Source organism: Salvelinus alpinus, chromosome 24, assembly GCF_045679555.1.
Source record: "Salvelinus alpinus chromosome 24, SLU_Salpinus.1, whole genome shotgun sequence".
Taxonomy (NCBI): domain Eukaryota; kingdom Metazoa; phylum Chordata; class Actinopteri; order Salmoniformes; family Salmonidae; genus Salvelinus; species Salvelinus alpinus.
Window position 1 is genome coordinate 43204669 of NC_092109.1, and position 27530 is coordinate 43232198.

General features: G+C 44.3%; 1 protein-coding gene across 4 annotated transcripts in view; it reads left to right on the forward strand.

Moving 5' to 3' along the window:
• The window catches only part of LOC139552872 (rho guanine nucleotide exchange factor TIAM1-like), a 204571-nt gene that overhangs the window by 110055 nt on the left and 66986 nt on the right, over positions 1-27530 (forward strand). For all 4 annotated transcript variants that reach the window (XM_071364985.1, XM_071364984.1, XM_071364987.1 and 1 more), the window contains 4 exons: positions 3350-3496; positions 3908-3979; positions 7795-7962; positions 11162-11266. In XM_071364985.1, the coding sequence (XP_071221086.1) occupies positions 3350-3496; positions 3908-3979; positions 7795-7962; positions 11162-11266 (492 nt within the window). The remainder of the gene's footprint in view (positions 1-3349; positions 3497-3907; positions 3980-7794; positions 7963-11161; positions 11267-27530) is intronic.

A 27530-nucleotide genomic window follows, 5' to 3' on the forward strand; every position in this document is an offset into this window, starting at 1 on the left:
CACACACACACACACACACACACACACACACACACACACACACACACACACACACACACACACACACACACACACACACACACACACACAGAGAGAGAGAGTGGATTACATCTATCACGTGAGTTCCTGTAACACAAACCACTGACCCAACTACTGATGACGTATCATAGACCCGATAACTTTTTTACATTTTCCGTTGACCCGATAACATTTGGGTCAGACCGCAATATAGGTTTCTCTGAGATGACGAGGTAACACATGTTTCAGCCAATCCCGTGTTCTCAACCCAACGTCAAACCAGCTTCGTTATGTTTCAGTCTTCTGTGATGTATATAAAGATGTAATATTGGAAACTCTGAACACATGTCAACTCTGTATCTGACACGGTACAGGTGTCTTCTTGATGTTTCAGCCCGTAACCAGGTGTGTGAGGTGGATACTTTGGTGTCAAAGTGAATTTCTTGAAGACTACCCAGAATCACTCTGTGTGTCCCTGATTACCCAGAATCACTCTGTGTGTCCCTGATTACCAAGAAACACTCTGTGTGTCCCTGATTACCCAGAATCACTCTGTGTGTCCCTGATTACCAAGAATCACTCTGTGTGACCCTGATTACCAAGAATCACTCTGTGTGTCCCTGATTACCCAGAATCACTCTGTGTGACCCTGATTACCCAGAATCACTCTGTGTGTCCCTGATTACCCAGAATCACTCTGTGTGTCCCTGATTACCCAGAATCACTCTGTGTGTCCCTGATTACCCAGAATCACTCTGTGTGTCCCTGATTACCCAGAATCACTCTGTGTGCCCCTGATTACCCAGAATCACTCTGTGTGTCCATGATTACCCAGAATCACTCTGTGTGTCCCTGATTACCAAGAATCACTCTGTGTGTCCATGATTACCCAGAATCACTCTGTGTGACCCTGATTACCCAGAATCACTCTGTGTGTCCCTGATTACCAAGAATCACTCTGTGTGTCCATGATTACCCAGAATCACTTTGTGTGTCCATGATTACCCAGAATCACTCTGTGTGACCCTGATTACCCAGAATCACTCTGTGTGACCCTGATTACCCAGAATTACTCTGTGTGACCCTGATTACCCAGAATCACTCTGTGTGACCCTGATTACCCAGAATCACTCTGTGTGACCCTGATTACCCAGAATCACTCTGTGTGTCCCTGATTACCCAGAATCACTCTGTGTGTCCATGATTACCCAGAATCACTTTGTGTGTCCATGATTACCCAGAATCACTCTGTGTGACCCTGATTACCCAGAATCACTCTGTGTGACCCTGATTACCCAGAATCACTCTGTGTGACCCTGATTACCCAGAATCACTCTGTGTGTCCATGATTACCCATAATCACTCTGTGTGACCCTGATTACCCAGAATCACTCTGTGTGACCCTGATTACCCAGAATCACTCTGTGTGTCCCTGATTACCCAGAATCACTCTGTGTGTCCCTGATTACCCAGAATCACTCTGTGTGTCCATGATTACCCAGAATCACTCTGTGTGTCCCTGATTACCCAGAATCACTCTGTGTGACCCTGATTACCCAGAATCACTCTGTGTGACCCTGATTACCCAGAATCACTCTGTGTGACCCTGATTACCCAGAATCACTCTGTGTGTCCATGATTACCCATAATCACTCTGTGTGACCCTGATTACCCAGAATCACTCTGTGTGACCCTGATTACCCAGAATCACTCTGTGTGTCCCTGATTACCCAGAATCACTCTGTGTGTCCCTGATTACCCAGAATCACTCTGTGTGTCCATGATTACCCAGAATCACTCTGTGTGTCCATGATTACTCAAAATCACTCTGTGTGACCCTGATTACCCAGAATCACTCTGTGTGACCCTGATTTAGCCCACTGCAGTAAAAGGTTATTAAGTGAGCCATCAATATAGACATTAGACACTAGTAAGTCTTACAATCGACTGATTTGGATTCATTTATTTGACTTGCTGTACAACATTGGCTGCTAAAAGCTGAATTGCAGTTTGTACAGTCCCATACCTAAATAATTCAACAAATAGGCAAAAAAAACGACATGATAAATGTATTTGTGAGGATGGAGAGAGGGAGCATCACGGTCATGGCAGGTGAGGCCTCAGGAGCCTTGGTCAGAGTCAGACAGGTCCGGTCTTGAAATCCATGGTCCAGAACCGATGAACAGGTGGTGCACCCCGGAGCAGAACCAGCCACATGTAGCTAACAAGCTCGACCAAACACGCAGCACCCACCTGGGTGATGTCCTGGACAGTAGCTGTGCTCAAGAAAAGCTCACGACACGTTTGTCTTTCAAACAATGAGCCTTTGCCTTTTCTGCTGTTCTCTTTCTTCAGGATTCTCCTCAACCTTGAGCATTCAAATCAAACCAACTAGCTAATGTTAGCTAGCTAGCTAGCTAGCCAAACCAACTAGCTAATGTTAGCTAGCTATCTAGCTAGCCAAACCAACTAGCTAATGTTAGCTATCTAGCTAGCCAAACCAACTAGCTAATGTTAGCTATCTAGCTAGCCAAACCAACTAGCTAATGTTAGCTAGCTAGCTAGCCAAACCAACTAGCTAATGTTAGTTATGTAGCTAGCCAAACCAACTAGCTAATGTTAGCTATCTAGCTAGCCAAACCAACTAGCCAAACTAACTAGCTAATGTTAGCTAGCTAGCTAGCCACACCAACTAGCCAAACCAACTAGCTAATGTTAGCTAGCTAGCTAGCCAAACCAACTAGCCAAACCAACTAGCTAATGTTAGCTAGCTAGCTAGCCAAACCAACTAGCTAATGATAGCTAGCTAGCTAGCCAAACCAACTAGCCAAACCAACTAGCTAATGTTAGCTAACTAGCTAGCCAACCAACTAGCTAATGATAGCTAGCTAGCTAGCCAAACCAACTAGCTAATGTTAGCTAGCTAGCCAAACCAACCAACTGACTTGACAGTCTTCAAACACCATGGTGGTTTAAGACATTTAGACATACTTAATTCATTGTTATATTATATTCATTGTTATTTAAAACAAAACTTGTTTAAAAAAATTCTAGCGAAACAACTTAACATGACTAATATAATATTATAATTGTATATTATAATATCATATATTATTATGACTAATACTATAATATTTACAGGAGCGATTACGCTATGCTGCCATTAAAGGCGCCATGCCCACTCAGTAGCCAATCAGTCTAGAATCTATTGATCTGAATTGATTGTTGAGAATATGATGTAACACAGATATCAATCAATCAATCAGAAACAATAAACACACAGTCACTCTTCTAATCAACTAATCAATCCATATATTGATCTGTCCCTCAGGTGGCGGTGCGTACAGAGAGCGCGGTGACGAAGCGGTCCCAGGCTACGCCCCGCCCCTCTAGCAAACGTCGGAGTCGCTTCTCTTCCCTCTGGGGGCTCGACACCACATCTAAGAAGAAGGTTAAAGGTCGACCCAGCATCAACCAGGTTAGTCACCTTTTGAATTTTAACCCTGACTCCTGACCTTTAACCCCTAACCCTTATTTCCTGGATACCACAAATAATGTGAAGGAAATAACATGTGTCATTTTGGAAATAGTCACTTTGACCAATACATTTCTACTTTAGTCAACTTGCGGCTGTTTGTTGTCTGCTGGTGATCTATCTAATGTTATGGTGTGTGTGTGTGTGTGTGTGTGTGTGTGTGTGTGTGTGTGTGTGTGTGTGTGTGTGTGTGTGTGTGTGTGTGTGTGTGTGTGTGTGTGTGTGTGTGTGTGTGTGTGTGTGTGTGTGTGTGTGTGTGTGTGTGTGTGTGAGTGTGTGTGTGTGTGTGTGTGTGTGTGTGTGTGTGTGTGTGTGTGTGTGTGTGTGTGTGTGTGTGTGTGTGTGTGTTTGCAGGTGTTTGTTGCTGGAGTGGAACCGGTGATCAAACCAACGGTTCCCCTTGAAGATACGGCCAGTGAGAAATCGGTAAGAGTCAAAAGCATATTTTTCCTCTAAAGGTGACATGGAACAAGTTGTGTGAGAAAGAGAGATTGTCTGATGACACAGCTAGAGAGAACCCAGTGACAGAGAGAGAGTTGTGAGAGAAAGAGAGATTGTCTGATGACACAGCTAGAGAGAACCCAGTGACAGAGAGAGAGAGAGAGAAAGAGAGATCGTCTGATGACACAGCTAGAGAGAACTAGAGAGGACTCTGTGTGTGAGAGCAGCGAAGACAGCACAGTCAGCTCCATATTTCATGAACAAGGGAAGAGCCTGCTGTCACTGTCACCTGTCTACAGATGGAAACACACTCACACACACATTATGAAAACCACCACTGGGATTGTGAGTGTTAGAGTTCTCTCCACACACACCACATGTGCAATACTGTGTGTTCTGGCAGAGGGAATGCGGGGGGTCGAGACTCTCTCCAAAGTTAGGTTAGGTGAGTGGGATGTGTATGTTACAATACCATGCAGCTGGCCTTCTCTCCATCCCCCACTAGTGTGTGTGAGAGCTGGGTAGATGGGAACAGTCCTCCTTGGTGGGCTAGGACCAGGAGGGGAGCCAGATGGTACAGGGGAAGACTGGGGATTCAGGGAGAAGGGGGAGTTCACTCTGTCTGTCTGGTGTTAGACCTCTCTCTCTCTCTCTCTCTCTCTCTCTCTCTCTCTCTCTCTCTCTCTCTCTCTCCCCCACCTTCTCTCTCTCTCTCTCTCTCTCTCTCTCTCTCTCTGTCTCTCTCTCTCTCACTCTCTCTCTCTCCCCTACCTTATCTCTCTCTCTGTCTCTCTCTCTCTCTCTCTCTCTCTCTCTCTCTCTCTCTCTCTCTCTCTCTCTCTCTCTCTCTCTCTCTCTCTCTCTCTCTCTCTCTCCCCTACCTTATCTCTCTCTCTTTCTCTGTCTCTGTCTCTCTGTCTCTCCCCTACCTTATCTCTCTGTCTCTGTCTCTGTCTCTCTGCTACCTTGTCCCTGTCTCTGTCTCTGTCTCTGTCTCTGTCTCTCTCTCTCTCTCTCTCTCTCTCTCTCTCTCTCTCTCTCTCTCTCTCTCTCTCTCTCTCTCTCTCTCTCTCTCTCTGTATCTCTGCTTCTCTCCCTGTCTGTCTCCCTGTCTGTCTGTCTGTCTGTCTGTCTGTCTGTCTGTCTGTCTGTCTGTCTGTCTGTCTGTCTGTCTGTCTGTCTGTCTCCCTGTATCTCTGCTTCTCTCCCTGTCTGTCTGTCTCCCTGTCTCCCTGTCTGTCTGTCTCCCTGTATCTCTGCTTCTCTCCCTGTCTGTCTGTCTCCCTGTCTCCCTGTCTCCCTGTCTGTCTGTCTGTCTGTCTGTCTGTCTGTCTGTCTGTCTGTCTGTCTGTCTGTTTGTCTTTCTCTGTCTCTCTCTGTCTCTTTCTTTGTGTGTGAGATACCCCCTGTCTGCGTGAGTGTGGGCTCCCCCATCTCTCTTTCTTTCACACACACACAGTTAAACAGGGGACCACCGAGGTAGACTAACACACTACCAGCGGACAGATGGAGATGGTACCGAGGGATGGGATGATGGATAGATGGAAAGGAGAGACAGACGGGATGGGAATTAGATAGATGGGGGATGGAGGGATGGAGGGATGGAGGGATGGAGGAACAAAGAGATAGGAGGGAAGTAAGAAGGGGAGAGAGAGAGAGAGAGAGAGAGAGAGAGAGAGAGAGAGAGAGAGAGAGAGAGAGAGAGAGAGACAGAGCCTTTCGGAAAGTATTCAGACCACTTGACTTTTTCCAAATTTTGTTACAGCCTTATTCTACACACAATACCCCATAATGACAAAGCAGAAACAGGTTTTTTACATTTACGTACATAAGTATTCAGACCCTTTACTCAGTACTTTGTTGAAGCACCATTGGCAGCGATTACAGCCTCGAGTCTTCTTGGGTATGACGCTACAAGCTTGGCACACCTGTATTTGGGGAGTTTCTCCCATTCTTCTCTGCTGATCCTCTCAGGCTCTGTCAGGTTGGATGGGGAGCGTTGCTGCACAGCTATTTTCAGGTCTCCCCAGAGATGTTCAATCGGGTTCAAGTCTGGGCTCTGGCTGGGCCACTCAAGGACATTCAGGATGGTTGTCTTAGTGACAGGCAGGATGGCAGTCTGGCAGGATGGTTGTCTTAGTGACAGGCAGGATGGCAGTCTTCGTGACAGGCAGGATGGCAGTCTGGCAGAATGGTAGTCTTAGTGACAGGCAGGATGGTAGTCTGGCAGGATGATTGTCTTAGTGACAGGCAGGATGGTAGTCTGGCAGGATGATTGTCTTAGTGACAGGCAGGATGGTAGTCTGGCAGGATGATTGTCTTAGTGACAGGCAGGATGGTAGTCTGGCAGGATGATTGTCTTAGTGACAGGCAGGATGGTAGTCTGGCAGGATGATTGTCTTAGTGACAGGCAGGATGGTAGTCTGGCAGGATGATTGTCTTAGTGACAGGCAGGATGGTAGTCTTTACTATTTATATTTATAACTTTTACTTTTACTCCACTGCATTCATAAATACTGGAGTTATTAGCTGTGGAATTAATGTGTATTAGACTGGAGATAGCTGTGGAATTAATGTGTATTAGACTAGAGTTATTAGCTGTGGAATTAATGTGTATTAGACTGGAGATAGCTGTGGAATTAATGTGTATTAGACTGGAGATAGCTGTGGAATTAATGTGTATTAGACGGGAGATAGCTGTGGAATTAATGTGTATTAGACTGGAGATAGCTATGGAATTAATGTGTATTAGACTAGAGTTATTAGCTGTGGAATTAATGTATATTAGACGGGAGATAGCTGTGGAATGAATGTGTATTAGACTGGAGATAGCTATGGAATGAATGTGTATTAGACGGGAGATAGCTGTGGAATTAATGTGTATTAGACTGGAGATAGCTATGGAATTAATGTGTATTAGACTAGAGTTATTAGCTGTGGAATTAATGTGTATTAGACTGGAGATAGCTGTGGAATTAATGTGTATTAGACTGGAGTTATTAGCTATGGAATTAATGTGTATTAGACTGGAGATAGCTGTGGAATTAATGTGTATTCGCTGTCTCTGACAGCAAAATACGTTTGAATTGTGTAGAATACATAACATGGACTTTTTTGCTGGTTGCTTCTTAAATTCCTTCTGTCATGATACTGTAAAACTACTGCAGTGTATGTACTAGTATAATGTGTTTTTAGTAGTAGTATGGAGTATTTCAGGTAAAAGTACGGAGTATTTCAGGTAATAGTATGGAGTATTTCAGGTGATAGTATGGAGCATTTCAGTAGTAGTATGAAGTATTTTAGCAATAGTATGGAGTATTTCAGGTAATAGTATGGAATATTTCAGTAGTAGTATGGAGTATTTCAGGTAATAGTATGGGGTATTTCAGGTAATAGTATGGAGTATTTCAGGTAATAGTATGGAGCATTTCAGTAGTAGTATGAAGTATTTTAGCAATAGTATGGAGTATTTCAGGTAATAGTATGGAATATTTCAGTAGTAGTATGGAGTATTTCAGGTAATAGTATGGAATATTTCAGTAGTAGTATGGAGTATTTCAGGTAATAGTATGGGGTATTTCAGGTAATAGTATGGAGCATTTCAGGTAATAGTATGGAGTATTTCAGTAATAGTATTTAGTATTTCAGGTGATCGTATGGAGCGTTTCAGTAGTAGTATGAAGTATTCTAGCAATAGTATGGAGTATTTCAGGTAATAGTATGGAGTATTTCAGTAATAGTATTTATTTTGTTTATCATTTTAATTCCCTTTCTCCTTAAACCTCTGTTTCCATATCCAGAAGGAGGAGGGTTCATTGAAAATGATTCCCCAGGACAGCGTGGACAGTGAGATTTGGGTTCCTGACTACCTGGCCCCGTCCTGGGTGTGTCTACCTGACGACCAGCCTGTGCTAGCCGTCATTCAACCAGGGGAGACTGCAGAAGATACGCTGGACACTGTCTGCAAGGTGGGATATTAGATGACGTTACATAGATTATACACGTTACACATTACACCTAACAACCAGCCTGTACACAGTACAATTGTTCAGTGTTAAAATCAACATTTAAAGAGTTCATTTTAACACTATCTCAGAGTACATATGGTCCCACTCTACAGAGTGTCAAAACGACTCTGATTATAGTGTTACATTATGACGAGTGTTAATGTAACACTCCGTGGTGTCAAATTAATACTGCATTAGACTTGAGTGTTACTACTAGTGTTAATCTAGAGATAACTCCTACCGGTGTTACTTCTATTCTAGTGTTAATCTAGAGATAACTCCTATCGGTGGTACTACTAGTGTTAATCTAGAGATAACTCCTATTGGTGTTACTTCTAGTGTTAATCTAGAGATATCTCCTATCGGTGTTACTACTATTCTAGTGTTAATCTAGAGATAACTCCTACCGGTGTTACTTCTATTCTAGTGTTAATCTAGAGATAACTCCTATCGGTGGTACTACTAGTGTTAATCTAGAGATAACTCCTATCGGTGGTACTACTAGTGTTAATCTAGAGATAACTCCTATTGGTGTTACTTCTAGTGTTAATCTAGAGATAACTCCTATTGGTGTCACTTCTAGTGTTAATCTAGAGATAACTCCTATCGGTGTTACTACTGTTCTAGTGTTAATCTAGAGATAACTCCTATCGGTGTTACTTCTAGTGTTAATCTAGAGATAACTCCTATCGGTGTTACTACTAGTGTTAATCTAGAGATAACTCCTATCGGTGTCACTTCTATTCTAGTGTTAATCTAGAGATAACTCCTATCGGTGTTACTTCTAGTGTTAATCTAGAGATAACTCCTATCGGTGTTACTTCTAGTGTTAATCTAGAGATAACTCCTATTGGTGTTACTTCTATTCTAGTGTTAATCTAGAGATAACTCCTATCGGTGTTACTTCTAGTGTTAATCTAGAGATAACTCCTATCGGTGTTACTTCTAGTGTTAATCTAGAGATAACTCCTATCGGTGTTACTTCTAGTGTTAATCTAGAGATAACTCCTATCGGTGTTACTTGTAGTGTTAATCTAGAGATAACTCCTATCGGTGTTACTTCTATTCTAGTGTTAATCTAGAGATAACTCCTATCGGTGTTACTTCTAGTGTTAATCTAGAGATAACTCCTATCGGTGTTACTTCTATTCTAGTGTTAATCTAGAGATAACTCCTATTGGTGTTACTACTATTCTAGTGTTAATCTAGAGATAACTCCTATCGGTGTTACTTCTAGTGTTAATCTAGAGATAACTCCTATTGGTGTTACTTCTAGTGTTAATCTAGAGATAACTCCTATCGGTGTTACTTCTAGTGTTAATCTAGAGATAACTCCTATCGGTGTTACTACTAGTGTTAATCTAGAGATAACTCCTATTGGTGTTACTACTATTCTAGTGTTAATCTAGAGATAACTCCTATTGGTGTTACTTCTAGTGTTAATCTAGAGATAACTCCTATTGGTGTTACTACTATTCTAGTGTTAATCTAGAGATAACCCCTATCGGTGTTATTACTATTCTAGTGTTAATCTAGAGATAACTCCTATCGGTGTTACTACTAGTGTTAATCTAGAGATAACCCCTATCGGTGTTACTACTATTCTAGTGTTAATCTAGAGATAACTCCTATCGGTGTTACTACTATTCTAGTGTTAATCTAGAGATAACTCCTATTGGTGTTACTACTATTCTAGTGTTAATCTAGAGATAACCCCTATCGGTGTTATTACTATTCTAGTGTTAATCTAGAGATAACTCCTATCGGTGTTACTACTAGTGTTAATCTAGAGATAACCCCTATCGGTGTTACTACTATTCTAGTGTTAATCTAGAGATAACTCCTATCGGTGTTACTACTAGTGTTAATCTAGAGATAACCCCTATCGGTGTTACTACTATTCTAGTGTTAATCTAGAGATAACTCCTATCGGTGTTACTACTATTCTAGTGTTAATCTAGAGATAACTCCTATCGGTGGTACTACTAGTGTTAATCTAGAGATAACTCCTATTGGTGTTACTTCTAGTGTTAATCTAGAGATAACTCCTATCGGTGTCACTATTCTAGTGTTAATCTAGAGATAACTCCTATCGGTGTTACTTCTAGTGTTAATCTAGAGATAACTCCTATCGGTGTTACTACTAGTGTTAATCTAGAGATAACTCCTATCGGTGTTACTTCTATTCTAGTGTTAATCTAGAGATAACTCCTATTTGTGTTACTTCTATTCTAGTGTTAATCTAGAGATAACTCCTATCGGTGTTACTTCTAGTGTTAATCTAGAGATAACTCCTATTTGTGTTACTTCTATTCTAGTGTTAATCTAGAGATAACTCCTATTTGTGTTACATCTATTGTAGTGTTAATCTCGAGATAACTCCTATCGGTGTTACTTCTAGTGTTAATCTAGAGATAACTCCTATCGGTGTTACTTCTAGTGTTAATCTAGAGATAACTCCTATCGGTGTTACTTCTAGTGTTAATCTAGAGATAACTCCTATCGGTGTTACTTCTAGTGTTAATCTAGAGATAACTCCTATCGGTGTTACTTCTAGTGTTAATCTAGAGATAACTCCTATCGGTGTTACTTCTAGTGTTAATCTAGAGATAACCCCTATCGGTGTTACTACTATTCTAGTACTACTATCGTTTGTAACACAACAACATGTGTGTGAATATCTTCTGTCCCTCTTTTTAACCCTGACATCTGGAACCAAGCCCTCATAACCCCAATCTTAGCCAGGGTTTCAATCTCAGCAGCTCTCTTCAATATTAACATAAATGAATTGGCCCTGGTGTTAATGTCTTTACAAATGATCTCCCTCTCTGTCTCTCTCTCTGTCTCTCTCTCTGTCTGTCTCTCTGTCTGTCTCTCTCTCTCTCTCTCTCTCTCTCTCTCTCTCTCTCTCTCTCTCTCTCTCTGTCTCTCTCTCTCTCTGTCTCTCTCTCTCTCTCTCTCTCTGTGTCTCTCTCTCTCTTTGTCTCTCTCTCTCTTTGTCTCTCTGTCTCTCTCTCTCTCTCTCTCTCTCTGTGTCTCTCTCTCTCTTTGTCTCTCTCTCTCTTTGTCTCTCTGTCTCTCTCTCTCTCTCTCTCTCTGTCTGTCCCGTGCTCTCTCTCTCTCACTCTCTCTCTGTCTCTATCCATCCATCCCTCCCTAGGCCCATAAACTGGACCCGTCTAACTTCTACCTGCGTCTGAAGGTGTGTGTAGAGGAGCAGCTGCTGCTATATGTTCCCAAACTGGAAGAAGACATCTCTGATCTGGTGAGGGAGAATAGAAGGACTATGTCATGTTGGTTAAATAGGACAACCCATCCACAAACAGACACTGTAACCCCCAAAACCTAATTCACTGTGCTGTTATTTTTGCAGTTTTTTCACATGTGAAAATGCTAATTCGTTTTTCACATGTGAAAATGGAAATTATTTATTCACGTGAATGTTTTTTTGTGAGGTGAAAACATATTATTGTCCAAACGTGAAAAGGTGGGGTTACATTTTTGTTGTCTCTTTTGCAAAATAGTGCCGTCTTACTTGTTGTTATTTATTCTCACTGCTATTTGAATGATCAGTTGATCTAAGTTTACATACACTTAGATTGGAGTCATTAAAACTCGTTTTTCAACCATTCCACTGTAACGGCAGTCCTCCTCCTCTATATCCGAAAAGGAGGAGTAGTGAGGGAACCAAGGCGCAGCGGGTTGTGAACACATAATATTTATTAAAGACAAGACGAAAACGAACTATACTTGATAATGATACAAAATAACAAAACGAAAGTAGACAGACCTGAACGACGAACATACATAAACACGAGAACGCACGAACAGGGAAAAATAGCCTACATGAAATGAACAAACCGTAACAGTCCCGTATGGTGCAAACATCGACACAGACACAGGAGACAATCACCCACAACGAACACTGTGACAACGCCTACCTAAATATGACTCTTAATTAGAGGAACGCCAAACACCTGCCTCTAATTAAGAGCCATACCAGGTAACCCAAAACCAACACAGAAACAGAAAACATAGAATGCCCACCCAATCTCACGTCCTGACCAACTAACACACAAAAACTAACAGAAATAGGTCAGGAACGTGACAGTACCCCCCCCACAAGGTGCGAACTCCGGACGCACCAGCACAAAGTCTAGGGGAGGGTCTGGGTGGGCATCTAACCACGGTGGTGGCTCAGGCTCCGGGCGCGGTTCCCACCCCACCATAATCCATCCTAGCCCCCTCCCTTCAAGAATGTCCACCCTCTTACTTCCCCCACAAAATCCTCCTAATAACAAATCTAATAATGACAATACCGGGACAGAGAGATAAACCAAGACAGAGGGATAGATAAGACTATAGAGGTAGATAAAGATAGAGAGGGAGATCAGGATAGAGGGGCAACTCCGGACTGAAAGGCAGCTCCGGACAGAGAGACAGCTCTGGACTGATGGGCAGTTCTGGGTATCTAGCCTTTTCAGGCTGAAGGGCAGCTCATGGCTGACTGACGACTCTCGATGCTCATGGCTGGCTGACGGCTCTCGACGCTCATGGCAGGCTGACGGCTCTCGACGCTCATGGCAGGCTGACGGCTCTCGACGCTCATGGCAGGCTGACGGCTCTCGACGCTCATGGCAGGCTGACGGCTCTCGACGCTCATGGCAGGCTGACGGCTCTCGACGCTCATGGCAGGCTGACGGCTCTCGACGCTCATGGCAGGCTGACGGCTCTCGACGCTCATGGCAGGCTGACGGCTCTGGCTGCTCATGGCTCTCTGACGGCTCTGGCTGCTCATGGCTCTCTGACGGCTCTGGCTGCTCATGGCTCTCTGACGGCTCTGGCCGCTCATGGCTCTCTGACGGCTCTGGCTGCTCATGGCTCTCTGACGGCTCTGGCAGATCCTGTCTGGTTGGCGGCTCTGGCAGATCCTGTCTGGTTGGCGGCTCTGGCAGATCCTGTCTGGTTGGCGGCTCTGGCAGATCCTGTCTGGTTGGCGGCTCTGGCAGATCCTGTCTGGTTGGCGGCTCTGGCAGATCCTGTCTGGTTGGCGGCTCTGGCAGATCCTGTCTGGTTGGCGGCTCTGGCAGATCCTGTCTGGTTGGCGGCTCTGGCAGATCCTGTCTGGCGGGCGGCTCTAGCGGCTCCTGTCTGGCTGACGGCTCTAGCGGCTCCTGTCTGGCGGATGGCTCTGTAGGCTCATGGCAGACGGGCGGCTTTGCAGGCTCATGGCAGACGGGCGGCTTTGCAGGCTCCTGGCAGACGGATGGCTCAGATGGCGCTGGGGAGACGGATGGCTCAGATGGCGCTGGGGAGACGGATGGCTCAGATGGCGCTGGGGAGACGGATGGCTCAGATGGCGCTGGGGAGACGGATGGCTCAGATGGCGCTGGGGAGACGGATGGCTCAGATGGCGCTGGGGAGACGGATGGCTCAGATGGCGCTGGGGAGACGGATGGCTCAGATGGCGCTGGTGAGACGGATGGCTCTGGCCGGATACGGCGCACTGTAGACCTGGTGCGTGGTGCCGGAACTGGAGGCACCGTGCTAATGATAAGCACCTTCCTACTAGTGCGGGGAGCAGGGACAGGGCACACTGGACTCTCAAAGCCCACTCTATACCTGGTGCGTGGTACCGGCACTGGTGACACCGGGCTGAGGGCAAGCACATCAGGATTAGTAGGGGGAGAAGAAACAGTGTGTACAGGGCTCTGGAGACGCACAGGAGGCTTAGTGCGTGGTGCCGGAACTGGAGGCACCGAACTGGATACACGCACTATAGGGAGAGTGCGTGGAGGAGGAACAGGGCTCTGGAAATGCACTGGTAGCCTAGTGCGTAGTGTAGGCACTGTAGGTACTAGGCTGGGGCGGGGAGGTGGCGCCGGAAATACCGGACCGTGCAGGCGTACTGGCTCTCTTGAGCATTGAGCCTGCCCAACCTTACCTGGTTGAATGCTCCCGGTCGCCCGACCAGTGCGGGGAGGTGGAATAACCCGCACCGGGCTGTGTAGGCGAACCGGGGAAACCATGCGTAAGGCAGGTGCCATGTATGCCGGCCCGAGGAGACGCACTGGAGACCAGACGCGTTGAGCCGGCCTCATGACACCTGGCTCAATGCCCAATCTAGCCCTACCAGTGCGGGGAGGTGGAATAACCCGCACCGGGCTATGCACACGTACAGGAGACACCGTGCGCTCTACTGCGTAACACGGTGTCTGCCCGTACTCCCGCTCTCCACGGTTAGCCTGGGAAGTGGGCGCAGGTCTCCTACCTGCCCTTGGCCCACAACCCCTTAGCCCCCCCCCAAGAAATTTTTGGGAGTTACTCACGGGCTTTTCGGGCTTCCGTGCAAGACGCTTCCCCTCATAACTCCGGTTCTTCAACCCAGTAGCCTCTGCTCTCCTCAGTGCCTCCACCTGTTCCCATGGGAGGCGATCCCTTCCAGCCAGGATCTCCTCCCATGTGTAGCAACCTTTACCGTCCAATACATCGTCCCAAGTCCATTCCTCCTTCTTTCGCTGTCCCTTACTCCGTTTACACCGCTGCTTGGCTCTGGATGGGTGGGTGGTTCTGTAACGGCAGTCCTCCTCCTCTATATCCGAAAAGGAGGAGTAGTGAGGGAACCAAGGCGCAGCGGGTTGTGAACACATAATATTTATTAAAGACAAGACGAAAACGAACTATACTTGATAATGATACAAAATAACAAAACGAAAGTAGACAGACCTGAACGACGAACATACATAAACACGAGAACGCACGAACAGGGAAAAATAGCCTACATGAAATGAACAAACCGTAACAGTCCCGTATGGTGCAAACATCGACACAGACACAGGAGACAATCACCCACAACGAACACTGTGACAACGCCTACCTAAATATGACTCTTAATTAGAGGAACGCCAAACACCTGCCTCTAATTAAGAGCCATACCAGGTAACCCAAAACCAACACAGAAACAGAAAACATAGAATGCCCACCCAATCTCACGTCCTGACCAACTAACACACAAAAACTAACAGAAATAGGTCAGGAACGTGACATCCACAAGTTTTTTGTTAACAAACTACAGTTTTGGCAAGTAGGATAGGACATCTACTATTTCCATGACACAAGTAATTCTTCCATCAATTGTTTACAGACAGATTATTTCACTTATAATTCACTGTATCACAATTCCAGTGGGTCAGAAGTTTACATACACTAAGTTGACTGCGCCTTTAAACAGCTCGGAAAATTCCAGAACATGATGTCATGGCTTTAGAAGATTCTGATAGGCTATTTGACATCATTTGAGATTGGAGGTGTACCTGTGGATGTATTTCAAGGCCTACCTTCAAATTCAGTGCCTCTTTGCTTAACATCATGGGAAAATCAAAGGAAATCAGCCATGACCTCAGAAAAAAAATTGTAGACCTTCACAAGTCTGGTTCATCCTTGGGAGCAATTTCCAAACGCCTGAAGGTACCACGTTCATCTGTACAACCAATAGTACGCAAGTATAAACACCATGGGACCACGCAGCTGTCATACTGCTCAGGAAGGAGACGCATTCTGTCTCCTAGAGATGAACGTACTTTGGTGCGAAAAGTGCAAATCAATCCCAGAACAACAGCAAAGGACCTTGTGAAGATGCTGGAGGAAACAGGTACAAAAGTATCTATATCCACAGTAAAACGAGTCCTATATCAACACAACCTGAAAGGCCGCTCAGCAAGGAAGAAGCCACTGCTCCAAACCCGCCATAAAAAAGCCAATTGCGGTTTGCAATTGCACATGGGGACAAAGATTGTACTTTTTGGAGAAATGTCGTCTGGTCTGATGAAACAAAAATATAACTGTTTGGCCATAATGACCATCGTTATGTTTGGAGGAAAAAGTGGGAGTCTTGCAAGCTGAAGAACACCATCCCAACCGTGAAGCACGGGGGTGGCAGCATCACGTTGTGGGGGTGCTTTGTTGCAGGAGGGACTGGTGCACTTCACAAAATAGATGGCATCATGTAGGAGGAAAATTATGTGGATATATTGAAGCAACATCTCAAGACATCAATCAGGAAGTTAAAGCTTGGTCGCAAATGGCTCTTCCAAATGGACAATGACACCAAGCATACTTCAGAAGTTGTGGCAAAATGGCCTAAGGACAACAAAGTCAAGGTATTGGAGTGGCCATCACAAAGCCCAGACCTCAATCCTATAGAAAATGTGTGGGAAGAACTGAAAAGGCGTGTGTGAGCAAGGAGGCCTACAAACCTGACTCAGTTACACCAGCTCTGTCAGGAGGAATGGGCCAAAATTCACCCAACTTATTGTGGGAAGCTTGTGGAAGGCTACCCGAAACGTTTGACCCAAGTTAAACATTTTAAAGGAAATGCTACCAAATACTAATTGAGTGTATGTAGACTTCTGACCCACTGGGAATGTGATGAAAGCAATAAAAGCTGAAATAAATCATTCTCTCTACTATTATTCAGACAATTCACATTCTTAAAATGAAGTGGTGATCCTAACTGACCTAAGACAGGGAATTTTTACAATGATTAAATGTCAGGATTTGTGAAAAACTGCATTTAAATGTCATTGGCTAAGGTGTATGTAAACTTCCGACTTCAACTGTAAAGAGGGTGGGTGAGCTGATGGTGAATAACTCAGTTACCAGTATTTCCCTGGGTTAGTTATGTCTAAGAAGGTTAAAAAAGGAAGCAAGGAATTCATTTCTGATTGACCATTCTATATACTGCCGTGGCGACCATACTGCCGTGGCGACCATACTACCGTGGCGACCATACTGCCGTGGTGACAATACTGCCATTGTCACGCCCTGACCATAGTAAGCTGTTTTTTCTCTGTGTTGGTTGGGGCGTGATAGTGACTTGGGTGGGTCATCTAGGTGATATTGCATTTCTATGGTGGCCTGATATGGTTCCCAATCAGAGACAGCTGTTTATCGTTGTCTCTGATTGGGGATCATATTTAGGTAGCCATTTTCCCCATTGTTAGTTGTGGGATCTTGTTCTATGTTTAGTTGCCTGTCTGCACTATTTGTATAGCTTCACGTTTCGTTCGTTGGTTTTGTTGTTTATTTATTAAAAGAGAATGTACGCATACCACGCTGCACCTTGGTCTCACTCATACAACGATCGTGACAGCCGTGGCGACTATATTGCCGTGGCGACCATACTGCCATGGCGACCATACTGCCGTGGACACGGCTAGACGTTCCGCTAGCGACAACATTGCCAACATCCGGTGAAATTGCAGAGCACGAAATTCAAATTAAATTATTTGAAATATGTATCTTTCATAAAATCACCAAAATATACACCAAATACACCAAAATAAAGCTTAACTTCTTATTAATCCAGCCACCATGTCAGATTTCAAAAAGGCTTTACGGCAAAAGCAAACCATGCGACTATCTGAGGACAGCACCCCACCATACAAACACATGAAAATCATATTTCAACCAAGCAGGTGCGACACGAAAGTCAGAAATAACGATATAATTCATGCCTTACCTTTGAAGATCTTCTTCTGTTGGCACTCAAATATGTCCCATAATCATCACAAATGGTCCTTTTGTTTGATAAACTCCTTTTTTATATCCCCAAAATGTCAATTTATTTGGCGAGTTTGATTCAGAAAAACACAGGTTCCAACTCGCCCAACATGACTACAAATTATCTAATAAGTTACCTGTAAACTTTGTCCAAACATTTCAAACAAATTTCCTAATCCATCCTTAGGTATCCTAAAACGTAAATAATCGCTAAAATTTAAGACGGAAATTGTGTGTTCAATAGCAGATAAAATCAGAGTCCACTTGGCTTGACACTCATTCTGAATAGCCGTACTTCTTCATTTTTCAAAGGAAAAACATCAACCAATTTCTAAAGACTGTTGACATCTATTGGAAGCCATATGAACTGCAACCAGGTGCCTCATAAATCCAGTTTCCCATAGAAAGCCAATAGAATACACAGTGAACTAAAAAAAAAAAAAATCCTGGATGGTTTGTCCTCAGGGTTTTGCCTTCCAAATAAGTTATGTTATATTCACAGATATTATGTTAACAGTTTTAGAAAATGTAGAGTGTTTTCTATCGAAATATATCAATTATATGCATAACCTAGCTTCTGGGCCTGAGTAGCAGGCAGTTTACTTTGGGCACGCTTTTCATCCGGAAGTGAAAATACTGCCCCCTATCCCAAAGAGGTTGACTGAGACTCTCTCCAATAGAACCCAACATTGCAGAGTTATGTGCATCCTTTCAAGCACACCCTTCTCATTAACCTGTGGTGAGTTCTTCATAATTTTTGATGAACAAATAAGGTTTTATATGTAAGATGGTTAAATAAAGAGCAAAATTATTGATTGTTATTATATTATTATTTGTGCTCTGGTCCTATAAGAGCTCTATGTCACTTCCCACGAGCCGGATTGTACAAAAACTCACACTCATTCTTGTGTTTAATAAATGTATCGTATAGTGTGTGTGGCAGGCTTACAATGATGGCAAAAAACAGCATTTGAGAGTGCGCTGACCCTGGTGCTAGAGGGGGTACACAGCTGGAGTGCGCTGACCCTGGTGCTAGAGGGGGTACACAGCTGGAGTGTGCTGACCCTGGTGCTAGAGGGGGTACACAGCTGGAGTGTGCTGACCCTGGTGCTAGAGGGGGTACACAGCTGGAGTGTGCTGACCCTGGTGCTAGAGGGGGTACACAGCTGGAGTGCGCTGACCCTGGTGCTAGAGGGGGTACACCGCTGGAGGTTGAATGTTTGAAGAGGTAAGGGACTATAAAAAGTTTGGGAAACACTGCTCTAGAGCAACGATGTCTAGATGCAATTTGTATTTGTGGTCTATTTTGGAACACCATTATTTTTGTCTTGCTGAGATTTACTGTGTGGGCACAGGTCTGTCAGGGCCCAGGTCTGTCAGGGCCCAGGTCTGTCAGGGCCCAGGTCTGACAGGGCCCAGGTCTGTCAGGGCCCAGGTCTGTCAGGTCCCAGGTCTGTCAGGGCCCAGGTCTGTCAGGTCCCAGGTCTGTCAGGGCCCAGGTCTGTCAGGGCCCAGGTCTGTCAGGGCCCGAGTCTGTCAGGGCCCAGGTCTGACAGAATCTGTTCAGAAGATCTAGGTGCTCCAACTCATTCAGTTGGGGACTGAAGCACCAGATCATCAGCAAGCAGTAGACATTTGACTTCAGATTCTAGTGCTCTTGCCAACTCGTTGATATGTATGTTGAATAAGGCTGAAACTGCATCAGTGCCTCACCCCACGGTCCTGTGGAAAGAAATGTATGGATTTTATAATGTTGTATGTTTTTCCCGTCAACACTGCTTTCCATCAGTTTGTATACAGACAACATCCGGCGCCGAAACGAGATGGCCGCCTCGCTTCGCGTTCCTTGGAAAATATGCAGTATTTTGTTTTTTTATGTGTTATTTCTTACATCGGTACCCCAGGTAATCTTAGGTTTCATTACATACAGTCGGGAGGAACTACTGAATATACGATTAACGTCAACTCATCATCGTTCCTACCAGGAATATGACTTTCCCGAAACGGATCCAGTGTTTTGCCTTCCACCCAATACAATGGATCTGATCCCAGCCGGCGACCCTGTGCGACGCCGTAAAAGGGGCAAACGAGGCGGTCTCCTGGCCAGGCTTCGGAGACGGGCACATCGCGCTCCACTCCCTAGCATACTACTCGCCAATGTCCAGTCTCTTGACAATAAGGTTGATGAAATCCGAGCACGGGTAGCATTCCAGAGAGACATCAGGGATTGCAACGTGCTCTGCTTCACGGAAACATGGCTAACTCAAGAGACGCTAACGGAGTCGGTGCAGCCAGCTGGTTTCTTCATGCATCGCGCCGACAGAAACAAACATCTTTCTGGTAAGAAGAGGGGCGGGGGGGTATGCCTTATGATTAACGAGACGTGGTGTGATCATCATAACAACACACAGGAACTCAAGTCATTCTGTTCACCTGATCTAGAACTCCTCACAATCAAATGTCGACCGCATTATCTACCAAGGGAATTCTCTTCGGTCATAATCACAGCCGTATATATTCCCCCCCAAGCAGACACATCGATGGCCCTGAACGAACTTTATCTGACTCTTTGTAAACTGGAAACCACACACCCTGAGGCTGCATTCATCGTAGCTGGGGATTTTAACAAGGCTAATCTAAAAACAAAACTCCCTAAATTCTATCAGCATATCGATTGTGCTACCAGGGCTGGAAAAACCCTAGATCATTGTTATACTAATTTCCGCGACGCATATAAGGCCCTCCCCCGCCCCCCTTTCGGAAAAGCTGACCACGACTCCATTTTGTTGATTCCAGCCTACAAACAGAAACTAAAACAACAAGCTCCCGCGCTCAGGTCTGTTCAACGCTGGTCCGACCAATCTGATTCCACGCTTCAAGACTGCTTCGATCACGCGGATTGGAATATGTTCCGCATTGCGTCCAACAACAATATTGACGAATATGCTGATTCGGTGAGCGAGTTCATTAGGAAGTGCATTGACGATGTCGTACCCACAGCAACGATTAAAACATTCCCAAACCAGAAACCGTGGATTGACGGCAGCATTCGCGTGAAACTGAAAGCGCGAACCACTGCTTTTAACCAGGGCAAGGTGACCGGAAGCATGACCGAATACAAACAGTGTAGCTATTCTCTCCGCAAGGCAATCAAACAGGCTAAGTCCCAGTACAGAGACAAAATCGAGTCGCAATTCAACAGCTCAGACACAAGAGGTATGTGGCAGGGTCTACAGTCAATCACGGATTACAAAAAGAAAACCAGCCCCGTCGCGGACCAGGATGTCTTGCTCCCAGACAGGCTAAACAACTTTTTTGCCCGCTTTGAGGACAATACAGTGCCACTGACACGGCCCCCTACCAAAACCTGCGGGCTCTCCTTCACTGCAGCCGAGGTGAGTAAAACATCTAAACGTGTTAACCCTCGCAAGGCTGCAGGCCCAGACGGCATTCCCAGCCGCGTCCTCAGAGCATGCGCAGACCAGCTGGCTGGTGTGTTTACGGACATATTCAATCAATCCTTATCCCAGTCTGCTGTTCCCACATGCTTCAAGAGGGCCACCATTGTTCCTGTTCCCAAGAAAGCTAAGGTAACTGAGCTAAACGACTACCGCCCCGTAGCACTCACTTCCGTCATCATGAAGTGCTTTGAGAGACTAGTCAAGGACCATATCACCTCCACCCTACCGGACACCCTAGACCCACTCCAATTTGCTTACCGACCCAATAGGTCCACAGACGACGCAATCGCAACCACACTGCACACTGCCCTAACCCATCTGGACAAGAGGAATACCCATGTGAGAATGCTGTTCATCGATTACAGCTCAGCATTTAACACCATAGTACCCTCCAAACTCGTCATCAAGCTCGAGACCCTGGGTCTCGACCCCGCCCTGTGCAACTGGGTCCTGGACTTCCTGACGGGCCGCCCCCAGGTGGTGAGGGTAGGTAACAACATCTCCACCCCGCTGATCCTCAACACTGGGGCCCCACAAGGGTGCGTTCTGAGCCCTCTCCTGTACTCCCTGTTCACCCACGACTGCGTGGCCATGCACGCCTCCAACTCAATCATCAAGTTTGCGGATGACACTACAGTGGTAGGCTTGATTACCAACAACGACGAGACGGCCTACAGGGAGGAGGTGAGGGCCCTCGGAGTGTGGTGTCAGGAAAATAACCTCACACTCAACGTCAACAAAACAAAGGAGATGATTGTGGACTTCAGGAAACAGCAGAGGGAGCACCCCCCTATCCACATCGACGGGTCAGTAGTGGAGAAGGTGGAAAGTTTTAAGTTCCTCGGTGTACACATCACGGACAAACTGAATTGGTCCACCCACACAGACAGCGTCGTGAAGAAGGCGCAGCAGCGCCTCTTCAACCTCAGGAGGCTGAAGAAATTCGGCTTGTCACCAAAAGCACTCACAAACTTCTACAGATGCACAATCGAGAGCATCCTGTCGGGCTGTATCACCGCCTGGTACGGCAACTGCTCCGCCCACAACCGTAAGGCTCTCCAGAGGGTAGTGAGGTCTGCAGAACGCACCACCGGGGGCAAACTACCTGCCCTCCAGGACACCTACACTACCCGATGTCACAGGAAGGCCATAAAGATCATCAAGGACAACAACCACCCAAGCCACTGCCTGTTCACCCCGCTATCATCCAGAAGGCGAGGTCAGTACAGGTGCATCAAAGCAGGGACCGAGAGACTGAAAAACAGCTTCTATCTCAAGGCCATCAGACTGTTAAACAGCCACCACTAACATTTAGCGGCCGCTGCCAACATACTGACTCAACTCCAGCCACTTTAAAAATGGGAATTGATGGAAATTATGTAAAAATGTACCACTAGCCACTTTAAACAATGCCACTTAATATAATGTTTACATACCCTACATTACCCATCTCATATGTATATACTGTACTCTATATCATCTACTGCATCTTGCCATCTTTATGTAATACATGTACCACTAGCCACTTTAAACTATGCCACTTTATGTTTACATACCCTACAGTACTCATCTCATATGTATATACCGTACTCTATACCATCTACTGCATCTTGCCTATGCGGTTCTGTACCACCACTCATTCATATATCTTTATGTACATATTCTTTATCCCTTTACACTTGTGTGTGTATAAGGTAGTAGTTGTGGAATTGTTAGGTTAGATTACTTGTTGGTTATTACTGCATTGTCGGAACTAGAAGCACAAGCATTTCGCTACACTCGCATTAACATCTGCTAACCATGTGTATGTGACTAATAAAATTTGATTTGATTTGATTTGATTTATAGCGGACCCAAATTGAGTCAAAAGCTTTTTTGAAATCAACAAAGCATGAGAAGACTTTGCCTTTGTTTTGGTTTGTTTGTTTGTTTGTTTGTTTGTTTGTCAATTGGAGCGGCAGGTAGCCTAGTGTTTAGAGTGTTGGGCCATTAACCGAAAGGTTGCTAGTTCGAATCCCCGAGCTAACAAGGTTTCGTTCTGCAGTTCTGCAGTTAACCCACTGTTCCTAAGCTGTCATTGTAAATAAGAATTTGTTCTTAACTGACTTGCCTAGTTAAATAAATAAAGGGTGTGCAGGGTGAATATGTGGTCTGCTGCATGGTAATTTGGTAAAAAGCTATTTGACATTTGCTCAGTACATTGTTTTCACTGAGGAAATGTACAAGTCAATAATGCAGATGATTTTCCTCTGTCTTTCCATCCATCCCTCTCTCTTCCTCCATACATCCCTCTCTCTTCCTCTGTTTCTCCATCCATCCCTCTCTCTCTCTCTCTCTCGCTCACTCTCTTCCTCCATGTCTCCATTTCCCTCTCTCTATCTTCCTCCATCTCTCTCCATCTCTCTCCATCTCTCTCTCCATCTCTCTCTCTCTCTCTCTCTCTCTCTCTCTCTCTCTCTCTCTCTCTCTCTCTCTCTCTCTCTCTCTCTCTCTCTCTCTCTCTCTCTCTCTCTCTCTCTCTCTCTCTCTCCATCTCTCTCTCTCTCTCTCTCTCTCTCTCCATCTCTCTCTCCATCTCTCTCTCTCTCTCTCTCTCTCTCCATCTCTCTCTCTCTCCATCTCTCTCTCTCTCTCTCTCTCTCACACTCTCTCTCTCTCACACTCTCTGTAATATGACATTAGTATTTATCCATGGTGACTTAAACACACTAGGCTACTGTTTCAGTTTGAGTTTTCATACACACAGCTGTGTGTTCACATGTAGCCACTGCTGGGGTCACTAAGAGGTCAAAAGTAGCAGTAACGTTAAAGAAAGCTGCTGGGCAAATACACACACTCTTTGTTTTGGGGGTTTAGGGTTGGGGTGAGGTTAGGGTCGTTAGAAACTGGAATGCTGTGATACTTCAAGCCACATCAGAGTCTAGTTGTTAAAGGACTTATAGAAAATATTTGATATGGGATTTGAGGTCGTAGCTTTCCGACTGTTAACTCTGAAACGCAATCGTAAGCTGGCTTGTCATGATGTTGAGATGCTGAGACATTTAACAACCATCTACGATCTCTAACACAGATATATAGTGCATTTGAGAAAGTATTCAGACCCCTTCCCCTTTTTCCATATTTTGTTACACTACAGCCTTATTCTGAAATTGATTAAATGTAAAAAAATCCTCATCAATCTACACACATTACCCCATAATGACAAATGTATTAAAAATAAAAAACTGAAATACCTTATTTACATAAGTATCCCAACCCTTCGCTCAGTTGCATCCTGTTTCCATTGATCATCCTTGAGATGTTTCCACCTGTGGTAAATTCAATTGATTGGACATGATTTGGAAAGGCACACACCTGTCTATATAAGGTCCCACAGTTGAAAGTGCATGTCAGAGCAAAAACCAAGCCATGAGGTCAAAGGGATTGTCCTTAGAGCTCCGAGACAGGAGCAATCGGAGGAGAAGGGCCATGGTCAGGGAGGTGCCCAAGAACCCGATGGTCACTCTGACAGAGCTCCAGAGTTCCTCTGTGGAGATGGGAGAAACTTCCAGAAGGACAACCATCTCTGCAGCACTCCACCAATCAGGCCTTTATGGTAGAGTGGCCAGACGGAAGCTACTCTGCAGTAAAAGGCACATGACAGCCCGCTTGGAGTTTGCAAAAAGGTACCTAAAGACTCTCAGACCATGAGAAACAAGATTCTCTGGTCTGATGAAACCAATAGTGAACTCTTTGGCCTGAATGCCAAGCGTCACGTCTGGAGGAAACATGGCACCATCCCTATGGTGAAGCTTGGTGGTGGCAGCATCATGCTGTGGGGATGTTTTTCAGTGGCAGGGACTGGGAAGCTTGTCAGGATTGAAGGAAAGATGAACGGAGCAATGTACAGAGAGATCCTTGATGAAAACCTGCTCCAGAATGCTCAGGACCTCAGACTGGGGGCGAAGGTTAACCTTCCAACAGAACAATGACCCTAAGCACACAGCCAAGACAATGCAGGAGTGGCTTCGGGACAAGTCTCTGAATGGCCTTGATTGGCCCAGCCAGAGCCCAGACTTGAACCTGATCTAACATCTCTGGAGAGACCTGAAAATTTCTGTGCAACAACGCTTCCCATCCAACCTGACAGAGCTTGAGAGGATCTGCAGAGAAGAATGGGAGAAACTCCCCAAATACAGGTGTGCCAAGCTTGTAGCGTCATACCCAAGAAGACTTGAGGCCGTAATCGCTGCCAAAGGTGCTTCAACAAAGTACTGAGTAAAGGGTCTGAATACTTATGTTCAATTTATATATTTTTTATTTTATTTTAATACATTTGGGAAAAAAATCTAAAAAACTGTTTTTGCTTTGTCATTATTGGGGAAGTGTGTAGATTGATGAGGGGAAAATCTATTTAATCCATTTTAGAATAAGGCTGTAACATAACAAAATGTGGAAAAGTCAAGGGGTCAGAATACTTTCCGAATACACTGTTTAACGTGATCTCTAATACAGATAACTGATGTGATCTCTAATACAGATAACTGACGTGATCTCTAATGCAGATATCTAACGTGATCTGTTGATCTCTAATACAGATATCTAACGTGATCTCTAATACAGATATCTAACGTGATCTCTAATTCAGATATCTAACGTGATCTCTAATACAGATATCTAACGTGATCTCTAATTCAGATATCCAATGTGATCTCTAATACAGATATCTAACTTGATATCTAATACAGATATCTAACGTGATCTCTAATACAGATATCTAACGTGATCTCTAATACAGATATCTGACTAGATCTCTAATACAGATATCTAACGTGATCTCTAATACAGATATCTAACGTGATCTCTAATACAGATATCTAACGTGATCTCTAATTCAGATATCTAACGTGATCTCTAATACAGATAACTGACGTGATCTCTAATACAGATATCTAACGTGATCTCTAATACAGATATCTAACGTGATCTCTAATACAGATATCTAACGTGATCTCTAATACAGATATCTAACGTGATCTCTAATACAGATATCTAACGTGATCTCTAATTCAGATATCTAACGTGATCTCTAATACAGATATCTAACGTGATCTCTAATACAGATATCTAACGTGATCTCTAATACAGATATCTGACGTGATCTCTAATACAGATATCTAACGTGATCTGTTGATCTCTAATACAGATATCTAACGTGATCTCTAATACAGATATCTAACGTGATCTCTAATACAGATATCTGACGTGATCTCTAATACAGATATCTAACGTGATCTCTAATACAGATATCTAACGTGATCTCTAATTCAGATATCTAACGTGATCTCTAATACAGATAACTGACGTGATCTCTGATACAGATAACTAACGTGATCTCTGATACAGATATCTAACGTGATCTCTAATTCAGATATCTAACGTGATCTCTAATACAGATAACTGACGTGATCTCTAATACAGATATCTAACGTGATCTCTAATACAGATATCTAACGTGATCTCTAATACAGATATCTAACGTGATCTCTAATACAGATATCTAACGTGATCTCTGATACAGATATCTAACGTGATCTCTAATACAGATATCTAACGTGATCTCTAATACAGATATCTAACGTGATCTCTAATTCAGATATCTAACGTGATCTCTAATACAGATATCTAACGTGATCTCTAATACAGATATCTAACGTGATCTCTAATACAGATATCTAACGTGATCTCTAATACAGATATCTAACGTGATCTCTAATACAGATATCTGACGTGATCTCTAATACAGATATCTAACGTGATCTCTAATACAGATATCTAACGTGATCTCTAATTCAGATATCTAACGTGATCTCTAATACAGATAACTGACGTGATCTCTGATACAGATAACTAACGTGATCTCTGATACAGATATCTAACGTGATCTCTAATTCAGATATCTAACGTGATCTCTAATACAGATATCTAACATGATCTCTAATGCAGATATCTAACATGATCTCTAATACAGATATCTAACGTGATCTCTAATGCAGATATCTAACGTGATCTCTAATACAGATATCTAACGTGATCTCTAATGCAGATATCTAACGTGATCTCTAATACAGATATCTAACTTTTGGTTTGCTGAACTAACCTAACATGATGAGTAACCTTGACTGACACCCCAATACTTGTGTTGACTCCCTGAGCTAATGCCTGGGCTTAAACTCAATGGGCCAAAGCAGTTTTTTTGAGGAGTACAAATGACCTGATATACTTGTGTCACGGGAAGGATTAGAACCCTGGTCTCCCACGGGAGAAACCCAACATCTTGATGGTGAGAGTGAAGTCTCAGGGCAGGGCTACTTCATGATGTACAGTAATGTTGATGAGACTGATTGGATTTGAACCCTGGTCTCCCACGGGAGAAACGCAACATCTTGATGGTGAGAGTGAAGTCTCAGGGCTACTTCATGATGTACAGTAATGTTGATGAGACTGATCGTATCCTCCTGTTGTTTT